A 23303-nucleotide genomic window follows, 5' to 3' on the forward strand; every position below is an offset into this window, starting at 1 on the left:
GAATTAATCCAATTTGCACTAATTTGTCGAAAATATCCAAATAGTCTCACGTGAAATTACTCCTAAAGAAAGAATCTTTTATACAGCAGAGGAATGCTTAGCAGCTTCTTTAGAGATGCCAGGTTCTCTCCAGGAATCTCCTGATCACATGCACTTCAGATGTCATAATTGGTACTCAGAGCCCTTAGAGATGTTTCCTGGGTTATTGCTTAGAAAAACCTCTGAGAAAGCCATAGTAAACACTAGCTTCCAATGTGCTTCATTTTTTTTTTTTTTTTGGCTGAGCTGCATGGCTTGCAGGCTCTTAGTTCCCCGACCAGGGATCGAACCCTGGCCCCCGGCAGTGGAAGGGCAGAGTCCTAACCACTGGACCGCCAGGGAATCCCCAATGTGCTTCATTATTGCAACCGAATTTTGAGATCATGACAGAGTGTGATAATCCTGATTAGTTTACTAATTCTCTTCATTTTAGACTTTCTTCAGCTCCGTTACCCCCAACACCCATTACCACGCGCACACACACACACACACACACACACACACACACACTCTTACATCTCACACACCACACTTAAAAATGAGCGAAAATGATTTGTTATATAAGTATATTTGCCTTAATGTTTATGCTTTTGAATCCTGTTTTAGGGAAGATTGTATTTTAGTAAAGATTTCTATCCTTACCTTAACCTCCTTCCTAGCCTTATTAATTCTATGAGACATGGTAGACTAGTCTTATGCTGAATTTGAAATCGTTGGGTATGTTATGATTTAAGGTACTTCATTCATTTATTCATATTATGGATAGACAGGTAAAACATGGATAATTGTTTTCCTGATTGGATTTTCTTAATCTTTTTTTAAAAATTGAGGTGAAACGGACATAACGAGCAATTAACCGTTATAAAGTATACTATTCAGGGGCATTTAGTGTATTCCTAATCTGGTCAACCACCACCTCTCTCTAGTTTCAAACTTTCTTAATACCCCAGAATAATACCCCATACCCGTTAAGTAATCACTCCACATTCCGTCCTTCCCTCATCCCCTGTTTTATGACTCTATGGTCTTGCCTAGTCTAGTTATATCATATAAAAGGGATCATACAGTATGTGACATTTTGTGTCTGGCTTCTTTTACTTAACATAATGTTTTTAAGGTTCACCTAACTGTACCATGTGTCAGTACTTTGCTCCTGTTTATTGTTGAACAAAATCCCACTGTATTTATATATCACAATCTATTTTTTCCATTCATCCATTGACAGGCATTTGGGTGTTTCCACCTTTTGGCTTCTATGAATAATGCTGCTATAAACATTCATATACAAGCTTCTGTGTGGATATATGCTTTCATTTCTCTTGGGTGGAGTGGAATTGCTGGGTCATATGGCAACACTATGTTTGACTTTTTGAGGAACTGCCAAAATGTTTTCCACAGTGGCTGCATCATTATACATTCCCACCGGCAACATACAAAGGTACTTATTTCTCCATATCCTTGCCAATACTTATTTTCCATTTTTGTTGTTGTTGTTTTTATTAAAGCCACACTACTGGGTGTGAAGTAATATCTCATTGTGGTTTTGATTTGCATTTTCTAATGACCAATGATATTGAACATCTTTTCATGTGCTTATTGACCATTTGTATATCTTCTTTGGAGAAACGTCTGTTCATGGTCTTTGCCCATTTTTATTTTTATTTACTTATTTATTTATTTTGAGAAGAAAAGAAAGAATTTTATTTGAGCCAAACTGAGGATTATAACACAGGCAGCAGACTCTCAGAAAGCTCTGAGAACTGTTTGTCTGTTAGAAGGCATAGTCATACACATTTTTCTTTTTAACATCTTTATTGGAGTATAATTGCTTTACAGTGGTGTGTTAGTTTCTGCTTTATAACAAAGTGAATCAGTTATACATATACTTATATCCCCATATCTCTTCCCTCTTGCGTCTCCCTCCCTCACACCCTCCCTATACCACCCCTCTAGGTGGTCACAAAGCACCGAGCTGGTCTCCCTGTGCTATGCGGCTGCTTCCCATTAACTATTTATTTTACATTTGGTAGTGTGTATATGTCCATGCCACTCTCTCACCTTATCCCAGCTTACCCTTCTCCCTCCCCATGTCCTCAAGTCCATTCTCTAGTAGGTCTGTGTCTTTATTCCCGTCTTGCCCCTAGGTTCTTCAGAACTTTTTTTTTTTCCTTCTTATTTTCCATATATGTGTGTTAGCATATGGTATTTATTTTTCTCTTTCTGACTTACTTCACTATGTATGACAGGATCTAGGTCCATCCACCTCACTACAAATAACTCAAATTCCTTTCTTTTTATGGCTGAGTAATTTTCCATTGTATATATGTGCCACATCTTCTTTATCCATTCATCCGATGATGGACACTTAGGTTGCTTCCATGTCCTGACTATTGTAAATAGAGCTGCAATGAACATTTTGGTACATGACTCTTTTTGAATTATGGTTTTCTCAGGGTTTAGGCCCAGTAGTGGGATTGCTGGGTCATATGGTAGTTCTCTTTTTAGTTTTTTAAGGAACCTCCATACTGTTCTCCATAGTGGTTGTATCAATTTACATTCCCACCAACAGTGCAAGAGGGTTCCCTTTTCTCCACACCCTCTCCAGCATTTATTGTTTGTAGATTTTTTGATGATGGCCATTCTGACCGGTGTGAGATGATATCTCATTGTAGTTTTGATTGGCATTTCTCTAATGATTAATGATGTTGAGCATTCTTTCATGTGTTTGTTGGCAATCTGTCTATCTTCTTTGGAGAAATGTCTATTTAGGACTTCTGCCCATTTTTGGATTGGGTTGTTTGTTGTTTTGATATTGAGCTGCATGAGCTACTTATAAATTTTGGAGATCAATCCTTTGTCAGTTGCTTCGTTTACAAATATTTTCTCCCATTCTGAGGGTTGTCTTTTCATCTTGTTTATGGTTTCCTTTGCTGTGCAAAAGCTTTTAAGTTTCATTAGGTCCCATTTGTTTATTTTTGTTTTTAGTTCCATTTCTGTAGGAGGTGTGTCAAAAAGGATCTTGCTGTGACTTACGTCATAGACTGTTCTGCCTATGTTTTCCTCAAAGAGTTTGATAGTGTCTGGCCTTACATTTAGGTCTTTAATCCATTTTGAGTTTATTTTCGTGTATGGTGTTAGGGAGTGTTCTAATTTCATTCTTTTACATGTAGCTGTCCAGTTTTCCCAGCACCACTTATTGAAGAGGCTGTCTTTTCTCCATTGTATATTCTTGCCTCCTTTATCAAAGATAAGGTGACCATATGTGTGGGGGTTTATCTCTGGGCTTTCTATCCTGTTCCATTGATCTATATTTCTGTTTTTGTGCCAGTACCATACTGTCTTGATTACTGTAGCTTTGTAGTATAGTCTGAAGTCAGGGAGCCTGATTCCTCCAGCTCCATTTTTCTTTCTCAAGATTGCTTTGGCTATTCGGGGTCTTTTGTGTTTCCATACAAATTGTGAAATTTTTTGTTCTAGTTCTGTGAAAAATGCCAGTGGTAGTTTGATAGGGATTGCATTGAACCTGTAGATTGCTTTGGGTAGTAGAGTCATTTTCACAATGTTGATTCTTCCAATCCAAGAACATGGTATCTCTCTCCATCTATTTGTACTATCTTTAATTTCTTTCATCAGTGTCTTATAATTTTCTGCATACAGGTCTTTTGTCTCCTTAGGTAGGTTTATTCCTAGATATTTTATTCTTTTTGTTGCAATGGTAAATGAGAGTGTTTTCTTAATTTCATTTTCAGATTTTTCATCATTAGTGTATAGGAATGCTAGAGATTTCGGTGCATTAATTTTGTATCCTGCTACTTTACCAAACTGATTGATTAGCTCTAGCAGTTTTCTGGTAGCATCTTTAGGATTCTCTATGTATAGTATCATGTCATCTGTAAACAGTGACAGCTTTACTTCTTCTTTTCCGATTTGGATTCCTTTTATTTCTTTTTCTTCTCTGATTGTTGTGGCTAAAACTTCCAAAACTATGTTGAATAATAGTGGTGACAGTGGGCAACGTTGTCTTGTTCCTGATCTTAGTGGAAATGGTTTCAGTTTTTCACCATTGAGGACGATGTTGGCTGTGGGTTTGTCATTTATGGCCTTTATTATGTTGAGGTAAGTTCCCTCTATGCCTACTTTCTAGAGGGTTTGTATCATAAATGGGTGTTGAATTTTGTCAAAAGATTTTTCTGCATCTATTGAGATGATCATATGGTTTTTCTCCTTCAATTCGTTAATATGGTGTATCACATTGATTGATTTGCATATATTGAAGAATCCTTGCATTCCTGGGATAAACCACACTTGATCATGGTGTATGATCCTTTTAATGTGCTGTTGGATTCTGTTTGCTAGTATTTTGTTGAGGATTTTTGCATCTATGTTCATCAGTGATATTGGTCTGTAATTTTCTTTCTCTGTGACATCTTTGTCTGGTTTTGGTATCAGGGTGATGGTGGCCTCGTAGAATGAGTTTGGGAGTGTTCCTCCCTCTGCTATATTTTGGAAGAGTTTGAGAAGGATAGGTGTTAGCTCTTCTCTAAATGTTTGATAGAATTCGCCAGTGAAGCCATCTGGTCCTGGGCTTTTGTTTGTTGGAAGATTTTTAATCACAGTTTCAATTTCAGGGCTTGTGATTGGTCTGTTCATATTTTCTATTTCTTCCTGGTTCAGTCTCGGAAGGTTGTACATTTCTAAGAATATGTCCATTTCTTCCAGGTTGTCCATTTTATCGGCATAGAGTTGCTTGTAGTAATCTCTCATGATTCTTTGTATTTCTGCAGTGTCAGTTGTTACCTCTCCTTTTTCATTTCTAATTCTATTGATTTGAGTCTTCTCCCTTTTTTTCTTGATGAGTCTGGCTGATGGTTTATCAATTTTGTTTGTCTTCTCAAAGAACCAGCTTTTAGTTTTATTGATCTTTGCTATCGTTTCCTTCATTTCTTTTTCATTTATTTCTGATCTGATCTTTATGATTTCTTTCCTTCTGCTAACTTTGGGGTTTTTTTGTTCTCCTTTCTCTAATTGCTTTAGGTGTAAGGTTCGGTTATTTATTTGAGATGTTTCTTGTTTCTTAAGGTAGGATTGTATTGCTATAAACTTCCCTCTTAGAACTGCTTTTGCTGCATCCCATAGGTTTTGGGTCGTCGTGTTTTCATTGTCATTTGCTTCTAGGTATTTGTTGATTTCCTCTTTGATTTCTTCAGTGATCTCTTGGTTATTTAGTAGTGTATTGTTTATCCTCCATGTGTTTGTATTTTTTACAGATTTTTTCCTGTAATTGATATCTAGTCTCATAGCATTGTGGTCCGAAAAGATACTTGATACGTTTTCAATTTTCTTAAACTTACTGAGGCTTGATTTGTGACCCAAGATATGATCTATCCTGGAGAACATTCCATGAGCACTTGAGAAGAAAGTGTATTCTGTTGTTTTTGGATGGAATGCCCTATAAATATCAATTAACTCCATCTTGTTTAATGTATCATTTAAAGCTTGTGTTTCCTTATTTATTTTCATTTTGGATGATCTGTCCATTGGTGAAAGTGGGGTGTTAAAGTCCCCTACTATGATTGTGTTAATGTCGATTTCTCCTTTTATGGCTGTTAGTATTTGCCTTATGTATTGAGGTGCTCCTATGTTGGGTGCATAAATATTTACAATTGTTATATCTTCTTGGATTGATCCCCTGATCATTATGTAGTGTCCTTCTTTGTCTCTTGTAATAGTCTTTGTTTTAAAGTCTGTTTTGTCTGATATGAGAATTGCTACTCCAACTTTCTTTTCATTTCCATTTGCATGGAATATCTTTTTCCATCCCCTCACTTTCAGCCTGTATGTGTCCCTAGGTCTAAAGTAGGTCTCTTGTAAACAGCATATATACAGGTCTTCTTTTTGTATCCATTCAGCCAGTCTATGTCTTTTGGTTGGAGCATTTAATCCATTTACATTTAAGGTAATTATCGATATGTATGCTCCTATTACCATTTTCCTAATTGTTTTGGGTTTTTCATTGTAGGTCTTTTCTTTCTCTTGTGTTTCCTGCCTAGAGAAGTTCCTATAGCATTTGTTGTAATGCTGGTTTGGTGGTGCTGAATTCTCTTAGCTTTTGCTTGTCTGTAAAAGTTTTAATTTCTCCCTCAAATCTGAGTGAGATCCTTGCTGGATAGAGTAATCTTGGTTGTAGGTTCTTCCCTTTCATCACTTTATATATGTCCTGCCACTCCCTTCTGGCTTGCAGAGTTTCTGCTGAAAGATCAGCTGTTAACCTTATGGGGATTCCCTTGTATGTTATTTGTTGTTTTTCCCTTGTTGCTTTTAATATTTTTTTTCTTTGTATTTAATTTTTGATAGTTTGATTAATATGTGTCTTGGCGTGTTTCTCCTTGGATTTATGCTGTATGGGATTCTCTGTGCTTCCTGGACTTGATTAACTATTTCCTTTCCCATATTAGGGAAGTTTTCAACTCTAATCTCTTCAAATATTTTCTCAGTCCCTTTCTTTTTCTCTTCTTCTCCTGGGACCCCTATAATTCGAATGTTGGTGTGTTTAATGTTGTCCCAGAGGTCTCTGAGACTGTCCTCAATTCTTTTCATTCTTTTTTCTTTATTCTGCTCTGCAGTAGTTATTTCTACTATTTTATCTTCGAGGTCACTTATCCGTTCTTCTGCCTCAGTTATTCTGCTATTGATCCCTTCTAGAGAATTTTTAATTTCATTTACTGTGTTGTTCATGATTGTTTGTTTGCTCTTTAGTTCTTCTAGGTCCTTGTTAAACATTTCTTGTATTTTCTCCATTGTATTTCCAAGATTTTGGATCATCTTTACTATCATCATTCTGAATTCTTTTTCAGGTAGACTGCCTATTTCCTCTTCATTTGTTAGGTCTGGTGGGTTTTTACCTTGCTCCTGTTTCTCTGTCTTCTCATTTTGCTTAACTTACTGTGTTTGGGGTCTCCTTTTCGCAGGCTGCAGGTTCGTAGTTCCCGTTGTTTTTGGTGTCTTCCCCCAGTGGCTAAGGTTGGTTCAGTGGGTTGTGTAGGCTTCCTGGTGGAGGGGACTAGTGCCTATGTTCTGGTAGATGAGGCTGGATCTTGTCTTTCTGGTGGGCAGGTCCACGTCTGGTGGTGTGTTTTGGCGTGTCTGTGACCTTATTATGATTTTAGGCAGCCTGTCTGCTAATGGGTGGTGTTGTGTTCCTGTCTTGCTAGTTGTTTAGCATAGGGTGTCCAGCACTGTAGCTTGCTGGTCGTTGAGTGGAGCTGGGTCTTGGCATTGAGATGAAGATCTCTGGGAGATTTTCGCCCTTTGATATTACGTGGAGCTGGGAGGTCTCTGGTGCACCAATGTCCTGAACTTGGCTCTCCCACCTCAGAGGCACAGCCCTGATGCCTTAAATGTAGGGAGTAAACCACCGGGGGAGCATCCAGAAAAGCAAGGCTCTGTGCTACTTAGGAAAAAACCATCCTGGACAAGCGCCCCAGAGCCTCTCCTCAGACGTTGGGGCTCAGACAGGCAGCGCTTGTCTCTGGCAGATGTGACCACATGCAGGCACTTGTCTGCCCATTTTTAAAACTGGGTTGTCTGTCTCTTTGTGTTGAGTTGTTAAGAGTTCTTTATATATTCTGGACATTAAAACCTTATCAGCTATGTGGTTTGCAAATATTTTCTTCCATTCTGTAGGTTGCCTTTTCACATTTTTGATAATGTCCTTTGACATTATCAAAATGCACAAATGTTTTTAATTTTCATGAAATCCAATTTATCTATTAATTCTTTTGTTGCTTGTGTTTTTGGTGTCAAATCTAAGAATTCATTACCAAATTCATGCAATCTTCAAATTCATACGGAACTGCAAGTGACCCCAAATAGTCAAAACATTATTTAAAGAAGAAAATGTTCAAGTACTCACACTTTCTGACTACAAAACTAACCACAAAGCTACAGTAATCAAAACATTGTGGTACTGACATAAGTACCAATGGAATAGAACTGAGATTCCAGAAATAACCTCCCCCCCAACCCCACAATCTATGGTCAATTGATTTTTGACAAGGATGCCAAGACCATTCAATAGGGGAAAGAATAGTCTCTTCAACAATAGTGTTGGGACAACTGGATATCTAAATTCAAAAGAATGAAGCTGCACCCCTACCTCACTCCATATACAAAAATTAACTCAGAATGGATCAACAACCTAACTTTAAGAGCTAAAACTGTAAAACTAGTAGAAGAAAACATAGGAGTAAATATTTGACATAGATAATTTAAATCCACAGATAATTCTCCACTACAGTTAAAAGTGAACATCTCCATTATAACTTTGCCCAAAGACTATGCGAAGAGTGGCAAAGCTGACTGACTTGAGTTTTATCTCTTTTCACTCCCTTGTCCATTAACATAGATACTTCATGAGAAATGTCCTTGAAGGTAATCAGAAAGAAGGCAAAAAAACAAACAAAAAAAAGCAAGTGCCTAGGCTAATCCTAACAAAAAGTACAATTGGCCATAAGTAATAAAAATAAAACCCAAATACATAGGTTAAACCAAATGCACACTTTGGTTTCTAAATTCTTTGCCAGGAAAAATGGTATAAATATAGTGATTAAGAGCACAGACCCTGGATCCAGAGGGCCTGGATTCCAATCCCAGCCTTACTTAGCTGCTTGTCTTTTATTTAATCTCTCTCCATGCCTCAGCTCCCTCATCTTTAAAATGGAAATAATATTAGTGCCTACTTCATGGGGTTGTTGCTTAGCACTAGTAACTACTTAAGTGTGTGCTATTATTTCTAGGACTGACAGAGGATGGATCAGGCAAGAGAGGTATTTCTATGCTTCCGTGATTATATATAGAGTTGCTAGGAAAAGCAGCTCATATGGTAGCCATGAGCATATGACTTGTAGACCTCCAACTTTGGTGTAACTGACTAAGAGCCCCAGCTGCTGTGCTCTGAAATCCATCACCATATTTGCACAGAGGTCTCACTTCCCACCAGCTGCTCCCATCCAGTAACTAAGCACTGCAGGAGTGCTAAGGGAGACTATTCCTGGGAGGAACAGGACGCCTCTTATGGTCAACTTTGGCTTGAGTACTCTTTGACAACCTTGTCGAAATTTCCCTAGTCTGAAGGACAAGCTAGACTTTCCATCCTGCTTTGTCAGCTCTGCATCATGTTCTGATGGCTCTCCCAGCCTTTCCTGGTTCCCTCCCTGTATTCTCTCACCCTTTTAATCCCACTTTAGTGTCCGATTCTTAGAGGACTAACACAGTCTGGAATTCAAAACTCTCTTAGCTATGAACTTAACCTATATGCCACCTTATCTACTATCTCTTAGTTGCATGTACCTTCCACTCTTGGTTCCCAAATGTGCCTAATGCTTACTCATCTCTGAGCCTTTGCCCATGTCCCTTCACTGAGAAAGCACTCACCACCCAGCCATTTTTGCCTACTGGATGCCACTTGTCACTGATCATGCATCTCAGATGTCACTTTCTCTAAGTCTTTCAAGATCTGCCAACCAGGTATACTCTTCACCTTCTCTAAACCTCAATGACTCTTGCCTTTGCGCTTTTTAATAAGCTTATTAACAGCAATAGCTATTTCTTACTTTGAGCCCTCCAAAGTCCCCAGCTTGTATCAAATAGGCACATAATATGTGTAGTATGGAATTGGAAAATTAGGAGGAATTCTAGTGAAATTTAATTTTTAACATTAGGATTTCCAACAGCTTACAACCATTTTGCTTGATATAGCAACAATGAACTCAGATGAATAAAAAAAATCCTATGTATCAAAGCACTTAGGGCAAAATATAGCATGTAGTAACTCAATTTTAATACCTGCTTAAAATTCTTCATCAAATTTGGCTGATTTTTTTCCCCCAAAGAGTGATGATGTAAAATTTTTAAAAAGTTTTGGGTTTGTTTATGTATATCGAGGGGGACTAGGGGACAAAGAAAAACAGCTGTACAAGAAAATTTCCTCCTCTAGCAAAGGGCCTTTGGCCTAAGGGTTGGCAAGGCCAACATCTCTCCTCTTTGGCTCCTCCAGAAATAGAGAAGGGAGATCCTGTCATTTTAATGAGCTTTCACGGAGTAACATACAGTAATATGAGAGGGCATTGATGAGCTTAATACATAGAGAATCTTATTCCCTCACATATGCCTGATTGTTTGGAGTCATTATTGTAGTTGACACTGAACAAGTGCATTTTATTCATGTTTAATCCTTACAGAAGACATTGTGATACAGGATAGGAAATTGAGGCTCTGTGACCAAGTCATGCTGCTAGGTCACTGACCCAAATCCCTTAGAATTTTATTGTAGGTGTCCAAAAGATATGTTAATCACATAAAACTCAATTTGTCCTCCCAACCTCATTCCAGGGCTTTTGGGGCAATGTTCTTGGACAATTCAGTCTAAGGAAACTGACACTGGATTGAAGGCAAGGTTTGACATCTAGCCAGAGTACAGCAGGAGTGCCAACTCAACAGCTTCAGGTAAAAGTTTGTAACTCTTTAACTTGGGTCTCTAATCATTTCCGGTTAGGTCCACAACACACAGTAAGAACTCCTCAGGTGGAAAGCAGGAAGAGGGTGGCTTGTGCAAGGATCAGATAGCACCTACGTGGGTGTTCATTTATTAATTATTTAACAAGGGCGATCACATGAGAGAACTGCCGTTTCCCCTGCCCCCATTTTTCTCACTAACAGGCCTGAAAAGTGAACAAGATGGACGGGTCCAGCCAAGAGGAAGAGGAGGATCGTACTTTCACCAACATTTCTCTTGCAGATGACACAGGTAAGGAAGAACCTGATGAATTCTGAAACATAAAATTCAGCAACTGCTCAGCAGTTTTTTAAAACTATAGTTTTTATTGTTTTTATGATAATGGTAAAACATAGTCATTGTAGAAAACTTGAAAAAATATAGCTACAAAAATAAAACCAAAAAAATGTTTAATTAAGAGCTATTTTTCTTTTTCCTTTAAAATTGTGATTTTTTTAAAAGTTCCTGTGGTTGAATTATACATACTTTAAAAACTCAATCAACAAATAAAAATATAAAACATTTATTTCCTAAGAGCTCAGGAAACATGACCTCAACATATGTAAAGTATATGTTATATATATAAAGTACAGATGCCCCATTTATATTACTTAGCACCAGTTTGCCAATATGAAGTCAGTGATGAGAGAAGACCTAAAACAACCTAGGATATTATTACCCTAATTTGTTCAATTATAGTCCACTACTTCTCTATTTTGTGAAATAATTTTATCATTTCTGAAAAATGAACTAGAATACGCTGCAATTCGCTTTAAAAATTATTGCAGAAAATGTCTGGTTTTTAAGCAAGGACGAAGTTTGCTGAGTTCCACAGGAGAGAAGGAAAAAGAGGGGAGCAGTGGTTCTAAAACGCTGAAGGAAGGGATAACTATGGCTCATTCAACATCCGGAAGAAAACAGACACTGCTGAGTGGCACAATGTTAACTGGAAACACTTCAAACCTATAAGCAACTACGTCTTGTGTGTGTGTGTGTGTGTGTGTGTGTGTATGTGTGTGTGTGGGTGTGGGGGGGTTGGTGGCATTGTTTTGTATCCAAGTTCCCTTAGCACAGTCACAGAAGCCAGTAAGACTGCAGCTAAGCAATGGGGCTTACTGATTCTGATTAACAGAGCAGAGCATGAATATTTAACATCAATTGCTTTCATACAGCCACGCTTCTCCACTTTCTCCCTAAATGCTCAGATTCAAAAAGCCTCTTTCTAAAGTGTGGCCAATTAGCCGAACTGCCAGCCAGCCAGAGTTAAGCTTGGCCTCCTGGCACCGCGTAAACATGCTGGGGGATTTGAAAATCAAAGAGGAGCATTTTCAGCCTTTACGACGCGAGGAAAAGTACAAGGTCCCCGGGCTGTTGAAGAAGTGGGATACCGCTGGCCTTCACATGCTCCCATCAGGGCGTTTTAGAAAAACGACAGAGCTGCAGACAGCAGCAAAGGAAACAAAGACCCGGGGAAACCTCCTCTGCTTGTGGAAGGCACGATGAGCTCTGAGCGTGCGCGTGGGGCGTCCTATATGCCGTGGGCGGGTGCGGTTCATACGGGGCGCTGGCTTGCTCCGAAGACGCCCCCGCCCAGGATTCTTTCTGCCTTGTGACGTGGGCTGGGCCTGAAAGCTGATGGTCGCTGAGGCTGAGAAGGAGCCTTTGTGAAACAGATGTCTTTCATCCAGTACTGAGCACCGCCTCAACTCTGCCCTCCGCGTCTCATCCTCTGCCACCCTCGCGCTTCCAGGGCCCACAAAAGCAGAGGAGGGCGGGGATTTGAATTCAGGTGTCTAATCCAAGGTTGGCAATGGTTTGGAGAGGGACACCGTCGAGGTTGTTAGCTAACCGAGTCTGAGGCCGGCAGTACGCGTAGGCGCGGAATAAAGTGATAAACTGGGACGGGGTAAGCAGGATCCCCGGGCTGGTGGTGAGCTGTCGCAGCCGAGGGAGGGCTTTGAAGGCTCCTTGCTCGCCCTCAAGACCTCCTCATCCCTGGTCAGACGAGTCACAGAATCCTGGGGCACCAGGGGCCTTCAGCGATAGTCCAGCGTGGTAACCAGCAGTGAGCTGAGGCACTAGCTCTGATTCGTGCTGCTTCAGCTTTCCAAGATGGCAAATGGAAATTGCTCATGTACTTGTAGCAGGAAAGAACTGAAACCCCATTTTCTTTGGCTTTTGGAGATAAGTGTATCAATTTGATGTGGCAGTACTGGTTCGCTCTTGTTAATAAGAGGTTCTTGGTCTTTGATAAATAAAAATAGGTAGACAAATTATTATGAAACAAATGCAGCTTGTTCACAATTTCACATTAGATTGAACTACATTTCTTTCAATAGCATCTATTTTCATGCTGAGTTTCCTGCTGTTAAGAAGGAAAACTTAAGAATGAAGTTTTAAAGAAATTAAAATTTCTTTCAGCTTAGGTGTAGTATTTTTTTTTTCAAATGATTACTAAGTTTTAAGGCCACAAATACTTATTAAGATGTTTGGACCTGAATACTTAATGTGTGGAACTGTTTGGTATTTCTCTTGGCCTTGGAGAACTGTAAAAAAATTACTTAAAATGAAGGGCACTGTGAACCAAGGTAGTCTGGGACTCTCTGGTCTAAGCTGTACGGTTGTTGCACTGGCCTCCCTTCTGGGTGACAGACACACAGGGCAGGACAAAGACATTTGATAGTATTGATCTGTCCTTCCTTCCTGTGTTTCTGATCCCCTTGCTTTGATGCTACCACACTTCTCAGGTTCTCCTTTAACCTCTCCTCATCCTTCTCAAGCTCCTTTGGGAACCCTTTCCCACAAGTCTTTCCCCAAGATTCTGCCCTTGGCCTGCTTTCCTTCTCTCTCTGGTTCCATGCTATATACCAGTGACTCTAAAACAGCTTGTAAATTCAAACACATTTAGGGCCAAGCAGTGTACTTGTGGGAAAGAGACAATGGTATATCACTGTTTATTTCATTCAGTTTCCAAAACAATTGAAATTTCTATGCTCATTTCAGTTTATTAGGTTTGTCCATCATGTATCTTTTCTTTTTGTTTTAAAAAATTTTATTTTCATGTGGTAAAAACACTTAACATGAGATCTACCTCCTCAACAGATTTTTAAGTGTATAATAGACTATCATTAACCATAGGCACAATGCTGTACATCAAATCTCTAGAACTTAATCATCTTACATTCCTGAAATTTTAAACCCGTTGATAAGCAACTGCCCCTTTCCCCCTCATCCCAGCCCCTGCAGTCATCATTCTATTCTTTGCTTCCATGAGTCTGACTACTTTTTAATTTAATTTAATTTTAATTTAATTTAATTTAATTTAATTTTTTTTGGCCACACAGCATGCAGGATCTTAGTTCCCCGATCAGGGATTGAACATACGCCCCCTGCAGTGGAAGCACGGAGTCCTAACCACTGGACCGCCAGGGAATTTCTGAGTCTGACTATTTTAGATACCTCATATAAGTGGACTCATACAGTGTTTGTCCTTCTGTGACTGACTTGTTTTACTTAGTATAATGTTCACAGGGTTCTTCCATGTTGTGGCATATTGCAGGACTTCTTTCTTTTTTAAGGCTGAATAATATTCTATTGTATGTATATATCACATTTTTGTTTAGCCATTCATCCATTGATGGACGTTTGATTCCACATCTTAGCTATTGTGAATAGTGCCGCAGTGAATATGAGAGTGCTAATATCCCCTCAGGATCCTGATTTCAATTCTTTGGGATAAATATCCAGAAGTGGGATTATTGATCATATGGTAGCTCCATTTATAAATTTTTGAGGAACCTCAAGAGCGTTTTCCATAGTGGCTGCACCATTTTACATTCCCTTCTATAGTGTAAAAGGGTTCCATTTTCTCCACATCCTCACCAACACTTGTTGTCCTTTGGGTTTCTTTCTTTGATTGCCATCATAACAGGTGTTAGGTGGTATCTCATTGTGATTTTGATTTGCATTTCCCTGATGACCAGTCACATTGAGCATCTTTTCACTTACCTGTTGGCCATTTGTACGTCTTCTTTGATGAAATGTCTATTGAAGTCTTTTGCCCATTTTTAATTGGGTTATTAATGTTTTTTGTTATTGAGGAGTTCATTATATATTTAATTCTAAATTAACCCCTTATCAGATATATCATTTGCAAATATTTTCTCCCATTCTGTACGTTTCCTTTCTATTCTATTGTTTCCTTTACTGTGCAGAAGTGTTTTTGTAGATGTAGTATTCCTTGCCTATTTTTGCATTTGTTACCTGTGCTTTTGGTGTCATATCTATGAAATTATTGCCAAGACCAATGTCACAAAGATATTCCTCTATATTTTCTTCTAGAAGTTTTATAGCTTTGGTCTTACATTTAAGGCTTTAATCCATTTTGGGTTTTTGTGAATGGTGTTAGATAAAGGTCCAAATTCACTCTTTTGCGTGCAGATATTCAGTTTTCCCAACACCATTTATTAAAGAGACTATCCTTTCTCCATTGTGTGTTCTTGGCACCCTTGCTGAAGATCAATTGACATATATATGGATTTATTTCTGGACTCCATATGCTATTCCAGTGGTCTGTATGTCTTTATGTCATTACCATACTGTTTTAATTACTATGACTTTGTAATATACATATATATATATATATATATATATATATTTTAAAATATTATCACCTATTTCTTTAACATCTTTATTGGAGTATAATTGCTTTAAAATGTTGTGTTAGTTTCTGTTGCATAATGAAGTGAATCAGCTATATGTACACATATATCCCCATATCCCCTTCCTCTTGTGTCTCCCTCCCACCCCCTCCTTATCCCAACCCTCTAGGCTGTCACAAAGCACTGAGCTGATCTCCCTGTGCTATGCGGCTGCTTCCCACTAGCTATCTACTTTACATTTGGTAGTGTATATATGTCAATGCCACTCTCTCACTTTGTCCCAGCTTACACTTCCCTCTCCCCATGTCCTCAAGTCCATTCTCTATGTCTGTGTCTTTATTCCTGTCCTGCCCCTAGGTTCTTCAGAACCATTTTTTTTTTTTTAGATTCCATATATATGTGTTAGCATAAGGTATTCGTTGTTCTCTTTCTGACTTACTTCACTCTGTATGACAGACTCTAGGTCCATCCACCTCACTACAAATAACTCAATTTCGTTTCTTTTTACAGCTGAGTAATATTCCATTGTATATTTGTGCCACATCTTTATCCATTCATCTGTCTATGGACACTTAGGTTGCTTCCATGTCCTGGCTATTGTAAATAGAGCTGCAATGAACATTGTGGTACATGACTCTTTTTGAATTATGGTTTTCTCAGGGTATATGCCCAGTACTGGGATTGCTGGGTCATATGGTAGTTCTCTTTTTAGTTTTTTAAGGAACCTCCATACTGTTCTCCATAGTGGCTGTATCAATTTACATTCCCACCAGCAGTGCAAGAGGGTTCCATTTTCTCCACACCCACTCCAGCATTTATTGTTTGTAGATTTTTTGATGATGGCCATTCTGACCGGTGTGAGGTGATACCTCATTGTAGTTTTGATTGGCATTTCTCTAATGATTAGTGATGTTGAGCATCCTTTCATGTGTTTGTTGGCAATCTGTCTATCTTCTTTGGAGAAATGTCTATTTAGGTCTTCTGCCCATTTTTGGATTGGGTTGTTCGTTTTTTTGATATTGAGCTACATGAGCTGCTTGTATATTTTGGATATTAATCCTTTGTCAGTTGCTTCGTTTACAAATATTTTCTCCCATTCTGAGGGTTGTCTTTTCATCTTGTTTATGGTTTCCTTTGCTGTGCAAAAGCTTTTAAGTTTCATTAGGTCCCATTTGTTTATTTTTGTTTTTAGTTCCATTTCTCTAGGAGGTGGGTCAAAAAGGATCTTGCTGTGATTTATGTCATAGAGTGTTCTGCCTATGTTTTCCTCTAAGAGTTTGATAGTGTCTGGCCTTACATTTAGGTCTTTAATCCATTTTGAGTTTATTTTTGTGTATGGTGTCAGGGAGTGTTCTAATTTCATTCTTTTACATGTAGCTGTCCAGTTTTCCCAGCACCATTTATTGAAGAGGCTGTCTTTTCTCCACTGTATATTTTTGCCTCCCTTATCAAAGATAAGGAGACCATATGTGCATGGGTTTATCTCTGGGCTTTCTCTCCTGTTCCATTGATCTATATTTCTGTTTTTGTGCCAGTACCATACTGTCTTGATTACTGTAGCTTTGTAGTATAGTCTGAAGTCAGGGAGCCTGATTCCTCCAGCTCTGTTTTTCGTTCTCAAGATTGCTTTGGTTATTCAGGTTCATCTGTGTTTCCATACAAATGGTGAAATTTTTTTTTCTAGTTCTATGAAAAATGTCATTGGTTGTTTGATAGGGATTGCATTGGATCTGTAGATTGCTTTGGGTAGTATAGTCATTTTCACAGTGTTGATTCTTCCAATCCAAGAACATGGTATATCTGTCCGTTTGTGTCGTCTTTAATTTCTTTCATCAGTGTCTTACAGTTTTCTGCATACAGGTCTTTTGTCTCCTTAGGTAGGTTTATTCCTAGGTATTTTATTCTTTTTGGTTGCAATGGTAAATGGGAGTGTTTCCTTAATTTCTCTTTCAGATTTTTCATCATTAGTGTATAGGAATGCAAGAGATTTCAGTGCATTAATTTTGTATGCTGCTACTTTAGCAAATTCATTGATTAAATCTAGTAGTTTTCTTGTAGCCTCTTTAGGATTCTCTATGTAGAGTATCATGTCATCTGCAAACAGTGACAGTTTTACTTCTTCTTTTCTGATTCAGATTCCTTTTATTTCTTTTTCTTCTCTGATTGTTGTGGCTAAAACTTCCAAAACTACGTTGAATAATAGTGGTGAGAGTGGGCAACCTTGTCTTGCTCCTGATCTTAGAGGAAACGGTTTCAGTTTTTCACCATTGAGAACGATGTTGGCTGTGGGTCTGTCATTTATGGCCTTTATTATGTTGAGGTAAGTTCCCTCTATGCCTACTTTCTGGAGGGTTTTTATCATAAATGGGTGTTGAATTTTGTTGAAAGGTTTTTCTGCATCTGTTGAGATGATCATATGTTTTTTCTCCTTCAATTCGTTAATATGGTGTATCACATTGATTGATTTGCATATATTGAAGAATCCTTGCATTCCTGGGATAAACCACACTTGATCATGGTGTATGATCCTTTTAATGTGCTGTTGGATTCTGTTTGCTAATATTTTGTTGAGCATTTTTGCATCTATGTTCATCAGTGATATTGGCCTGTAGTGTTCTTTTTATGTGACATCTTTGTCTGGTTTTGGTATCAGGGTGATGGTGGCCTCGTAGAATGAGTTTGGGAGTGTTCCTCCCTCTGCTATATTTTGGAGGAGTTTGAGAAGGATAGGTGTTTGCTCTTTTCTAAATGTTTGATAGAATTCACCTGTGAAGCCATCTGGTCCTGGGCTTTTGTTTGTTGGAAGATTTTTAATCACAGTTTCAATTTCAGGGCTTGTGGTTGGTCTGTTCATATTTTCTATTTCTTCCTGGTTCAGTCTCTGAAAGTTGTGCTTTTCTAAGAATTTGTCCATTTCTTCCAGGTTGTCCATTTTATTGGCATATAGTAGCTTGTAGTAATCTCTCACGATCCTTTGTATTTCTGCAGTGTCAGTTGTTACTTCTCCTTTTTCATTTCTAATTCTATTGATTTGAGTCTTCTCCCTTTTTTTTCTTGATGAGTCTGGCTAATGGTTTATCAATTTTGTTTATCTTCTCAAAGAACCAGCTTTTAGTTTTATTGATCTTTGCTATCATTTCCTTCATTTATTTCTGATCTGATCTTTATGATTTCTTTCCTTCTGCTAACTTTGGGGGTTTTTTTTGTTCTTCTTTCTCTAATTGCTTTAGGTGTAAGGTTAGGTTGTTTATTTGAGATGTTTCTTGTTTCTTAAGGTAGGATTGTGTTGCTAGAAACTTCCCTCTTTGAACTGCTTTGTCTGCATCCCATAGGCTTTGGGTCGTTGTGTTTTCATTGTCATTTGTTTCTAGGTATTTGTTGATTTCCTCTTTGATTTCTTCAGTGATCTCTTGGTTATTTAGTAGTGTATTGTTTATCCTCCATGTGTTTGTATTTTTTACAGATTTTTTCTGGTAATTGATATCTAGTCTCATAGCATTGGTTGGTTTTTACCTTGCTCCTTCATCTCTGTGTATTTCTCTGTCTTCTCATTTTGCTTAACTTGCTGTGTTTGGGGTCTCCTTTCCACAGGCTGCAGGTTTGTAGTTCCCATTGTTTTTGGTGTGTGTCCCCAGTGGGTAAGGTTGGTTCAGTAGGTTGTGTAGGCTTCCTGGTGGAGGGCACTGGTGCCTGTGTTCTGGTGGATGAGACTGGATCTTGTCTTTCTGGTGGGCAGGTCCACATCTGGCGGTGTGTTTTGGGGTGTCTTTGAACTTAGTATGATTTTAGGCAGCCTTTCTGCTAATGGGTGGGGTTGTGTTCCTGTCTTGCTAATTGTTTGGCATGGGGCGTCTAGCACTGGAGCTTGCTGGCCATTGGGTGGAGCTGGGTCTTAGCGTTTAGACCGAGATCTCTGGGAGAGGTTTGCTGATTGATATTACGTGGGGCTGGGAGGTCTCTGGTGGTCCAATGTCCTGAACTCGGCCCTCCCACCTCAGAGGCTCAGGCCTGACACCAGGCCAGAGCACCAAACCCTGTCAGCCACACAGCTTAGAAGAAAAGGGAGAAAAGAAAGAAAGAAAGAAAAAATTTAAATAAATAAATAAATAAATGAAATAAAATAAAATAATTAAAATTTAAAAATTATTAAAATAAAAAAGTAATAAAAAAAAAGAAGAGAGCAACCAAACCAATAAACAAATCCACCAATGATAACAAGCAGTAAAAACTATACTAAGATAAACATAAAAGTCAGAAACAAGTCAGTCGCAGACAGCAAACCCCAAGTCTACAGTTGCTCCCAAAATCCACTGCCTCAATTTTGGGTTGATTCGTTGTCTATTCAGGTATTCCACAGATGCAGGGTACCTCAAGTTGATTGTGGGGATTTAATCCACTGCTCCTGAGGCTGCTGGGAGAGATTTCCCTTTCTCTTCTTTGTTCCCACAGCTCCTGGGGTTCAGCTTTGGAGTTGGCCCCACCTCTGCGTGTACGTCGCCCTCATGCTTCTGTTCCTACCCAAACAGTATGGGTTTAAAGCAGCGGCTGATTAGGGGGCTCTGGCTCACTCATGCCGGGGGCAGGGAGGGGTACAGTAGTTATAATATGAATGTGCGGCGAGCCTGTGGTGGCAGAGGCCAGCGTGACATTGCAGCAGCCTGAGGCGCGCCGTGTGTTCTCCTGGAGAAGTTGTCCCTGGATCACGGGACCCTGGCAGTGGCGGGCTGCACAGGCTCCCGGGAGGGGAGGTGTGGACAGTGACCTGTGCATGCACACAGGATTCTTGGTGGCGGCAGCAGCAGCCTTAGCATCTCATGCCCGTCTCTGGTGTCCTCACTGATAGCCGTGGCTCATGCCCATCTCTGGAGCTCGTTTAGGTGGTGCTCTGAATCCCCTCTCCTCGCACACCCCAAAACAATGGACTCTTGCCTCTTAGGCAAGTCCAGACTTTTTTCTGGACTCCCTCCCACTAGCTGTGGTGCACTAGCCCCTTCAGGCTGTGTTCACACCGCCAACCCCAGTCCTCTCCCTGGGATCCAACCTCCGAAGTCCGAGCCTCAGCTCCCAGCCCCCGCCCACCCCGGCGGGTGAGCAGACAAGCCTCTCGGGCTGGTGAGTGCTGGTCAGCACCGATCCTCTGTGCGGGAATCTCTCCGCTTTGCCCTCCGCACCCCTGTGGCTGCGCTCTCCTCCGTGGCTCCGAAGCTTCCCCCCTCCGCCACCCGCAGTCTCCACCCACGAAGGGGCTTCCTACTGTGTGGAAACCTTTCCTCCTTCACAGCTCCCTCCAACTGGTGCAGGTCCCATCCCTATTCTTTTGTCTTTGTTTTTTCTTCTTTCTTTTGCCCTACCCAGGTACGTGGGGCATTTCTTGCCTTTTGGGAAGTCTGAGTTCTTCTGCCAGCATTCAGTAGGTGTTCTGTAGGAGTTGTTCCACATGTAGATGTATTTCTGATGTATTTGTGGGGAGGAAGGTGATCTCCATATCTTACTCCTCTGCCATCTTGAAGGTCCACCTCTGTAATATATTTTTATTACTCTGAAATCAGGAAGTGTGATGCCTCTACCTTTGTTCTTTTTTTCTCTCAAGTTTTTTTGGTTATTTGGGGGCTTTTGTGGTTTCATATTACTTTTAGAATTGTTTTTTCTATTTCTGTAAAAAAATGCCATTGGGATTTTGATAGGAACTGTGCTGAGTGTGTAGATTGCTTTGGGTGGTATGGACAATTTAACAATAGTAAAGACTTGTACCCTGAAAATTACAAAACAATGATGAAAGAAATTAAAGAAGATACAAACAAATGGAAAGTCATCATGTATCTTTTAAATATAGCAGATATTACTCTTAATATGGTTTATTTCACAGTGATGTTTCAAGTTTAATTCTTTCAACAAGGACATGGTTTGTTTGCAAATCAAATATATGGGAACATTATTAATTTCACAACATCATTTTCTTTGAAACACACAGCCCTCTTGGACTAGATTTCTTTTGCTACTTTTGATTAAGAGAACAAGAAAAGTTTACTTTTCTCTTAACTCTACTGTAAGCAAGGCAACAGCAATTGTGATGATGAGATAGCAACCAACGTTGAGCCTCTGGGCCAGGGGCCCAGCCAGGTGAGGACTGAGGCTCCCGAAGACCATGTGCCCTGCTCAGAGAGCCAAGCTGCTTCCCACTTCTAGCTGACTGCTGTCATGAAAGAATGGAAATGCAAAAAAGCAGAGTTTTCAAGAGACACCAAAAATTCAGGGTTTTTTTTGGTGCAACCTCCTGATTCTTCCCTGTTTTCCACCTAATCCTAATTTTAAAAACAGTATCATGGAAGTCCAAACAAAACACATCTGCAGGCCAGATATGACTGCAGAAGAATCTATTTTCAGACTTCTGTTCTCAAATCTTTATCGTTTGTCTTTATCTCTCTTCTTAGTTTCTGATTCATAATCCAACTGCTTGCTAGAACCTAGATATGTCCCAGGTGTCAAATGAACTCATCTTACCCCTTGGGCACCCCATAATCTGCTCCCACGTATGATTCATAATTTTAATGAATGGCTGCATCTTCTACCCAGTTCCTTAAGCGAGAAATTCACATGTCGTTGTCCCATTATCATTTCTCACAACCCAATCAAATCACTGATTCCTGCTGACTTGACCTTGAAAATGTTTCTCAAATTAATCTGGCCTTCTCCAACCCTATCACCACTTCCCTGATCAGGCCCTCATCATCTCCCACATAAACCACAGCATCAACTGCCCAACTGTTCTTCCTATTTCAATTTCTATCCCTTCACATCTCTCCTCCACACTGCCTATATCACTCCCTCTCCCTGCAGAGACCGATCAATGCCTTGCATCCCCTGCTGGCTGAAGTCCAAGACACTTAACGTGGCATTTAAAGTCTCCCTCTTCCTGGCTCTACCTATCTCTTCAGTGTCATTTCCTGCCACACAGTCTGGGCTCAGTAGGAAACACTTAACGTTCTATGCACATGCTGTCTATTTCATGCCTCTGGACTTTGCTCGTACTGCTCTGTTTGTCTGGAATAACACAACTCACCCTTTCTTGCCTGGCTAATTCCTATTCATCCTTTAAGAACCCACCCAGGCATCACCTCCTCCAGGAAGCCTTCCTTGACTTTCCCAGGCTGAGTAAGGTTTCCTTTCTCCTTCCTGAGAATGCCAAGCTTATCTCTACCTATATTTTTTCACAGCATATTATACTTGTATGTATATGGGTCCCCTCCACCAACAGACTGTGAGCTGCTGGAAGATGGAACCTGGGTTTTAAAATGTCTGTACTTCTGGCACCTAACCCAATGTCTGGCACCTAATAGACACTCAAAACATTTTGGCCAAATAATTCTGATTGAGTTTGTGTGTACTCTGGGATGAGGGCCCCTAGCTGAGAATAGACTCCTAGGGTCAGCTTTCCTAAATCATTTCTAGTTTTAAGGGTTTCTTTCCTATCTCCACTTCTGGGTCATTTAGTTCTGCTTTCAGAAAACATTTATTGAGCACCTACTATCACTTGCCAGGTAGTGGACAGGACCTGGCTATTTGGAGAATTGGCTCAGAGTAGTGTGGCAGAAAGGGCTTGAACTTTGGAGTCAGAAATGCCTGGACTTGAGTCTGTTGGACTTTCAGTGAGTTATGTAACATCCCTGAGCCTCCGTTTCCTCGGTCGTGAAATGATTATAAGAGTATGTCTCTGAATTGTTTTGAAGATTAAATGAAATAATAAAGGAAGCTTCCTGAACCAGCCTGGCCTACAGTAAGTATTCAGTACGTTTTAGTTCCTCCTTTGCCCACTTCAAGGAGATCACACACAAGTTTCTTAAAAGGCTCCAAGATTTGTCCACGTTGGTTGTCATGGTAACGGCAGCACCCTGTGGATGCTGCTCTGTAAGCCGGACTGTTGACGTCTTCCTCATAAAGAGGCTTGTGGTAGAAGGGGGCGGGGGGTGGATACGAACAAACCCTTTAAACAAGAGCATGATTCTTTTCTGATACAAATGAGACAGCTCCTCTTTTTCCTCTTCATCCTGGCC

General features: G+C 39.8%; 2 protein-coding genes across 4 annotated transcripts in view; one reads left to right on the plus strand and one right to left on the minus strand.

Annotated features, from left to right (window-relative positions):
- Nucleotides 1–23303, minus strand: part of MAML3 (mastermind like transcriptional coactivator 3) — a 614427-nt gene that overhangs the window by 571927 nt on the left and 19197 nt on the right. The window lies entirely within an intron of this gene.
- Nucleotides 7035–23303, plus strand: part of SCOC (short coiled-coil protein) — a 55162-nt gene continuing 38893 nt past the window's right edge. Inside the window, exon 1 of one of the 2 annotated variants that reach the window (XM_082390905.1) lies at nt 7035–10843. In XM_082390905.1, the coding sequence (XP_082247031.1) occupies nt 10774–10843 (70 nt within the window). In that variant the 5' untranslated portion in view covers nt 7035–10773. The remainder of the gene's footprint in view (nt 10844–23303) is intronic. The other variant, XM_082390907.1, reaches the window with a different exon arrangement.

The sequence above is a fragment of the Balaenoptera borealis genome (genome assembly GCF_965194805.1).
Source record: "Balaenoptera borealis genome assembly, chromosome: 4".
Taxonomy (NCBI): Eukaryota; Metazoa; Chordata; class Mammalia; order Artiodactyla; family Balaenopteridae; genus Balaenoptera; species Balaenoptera borealis.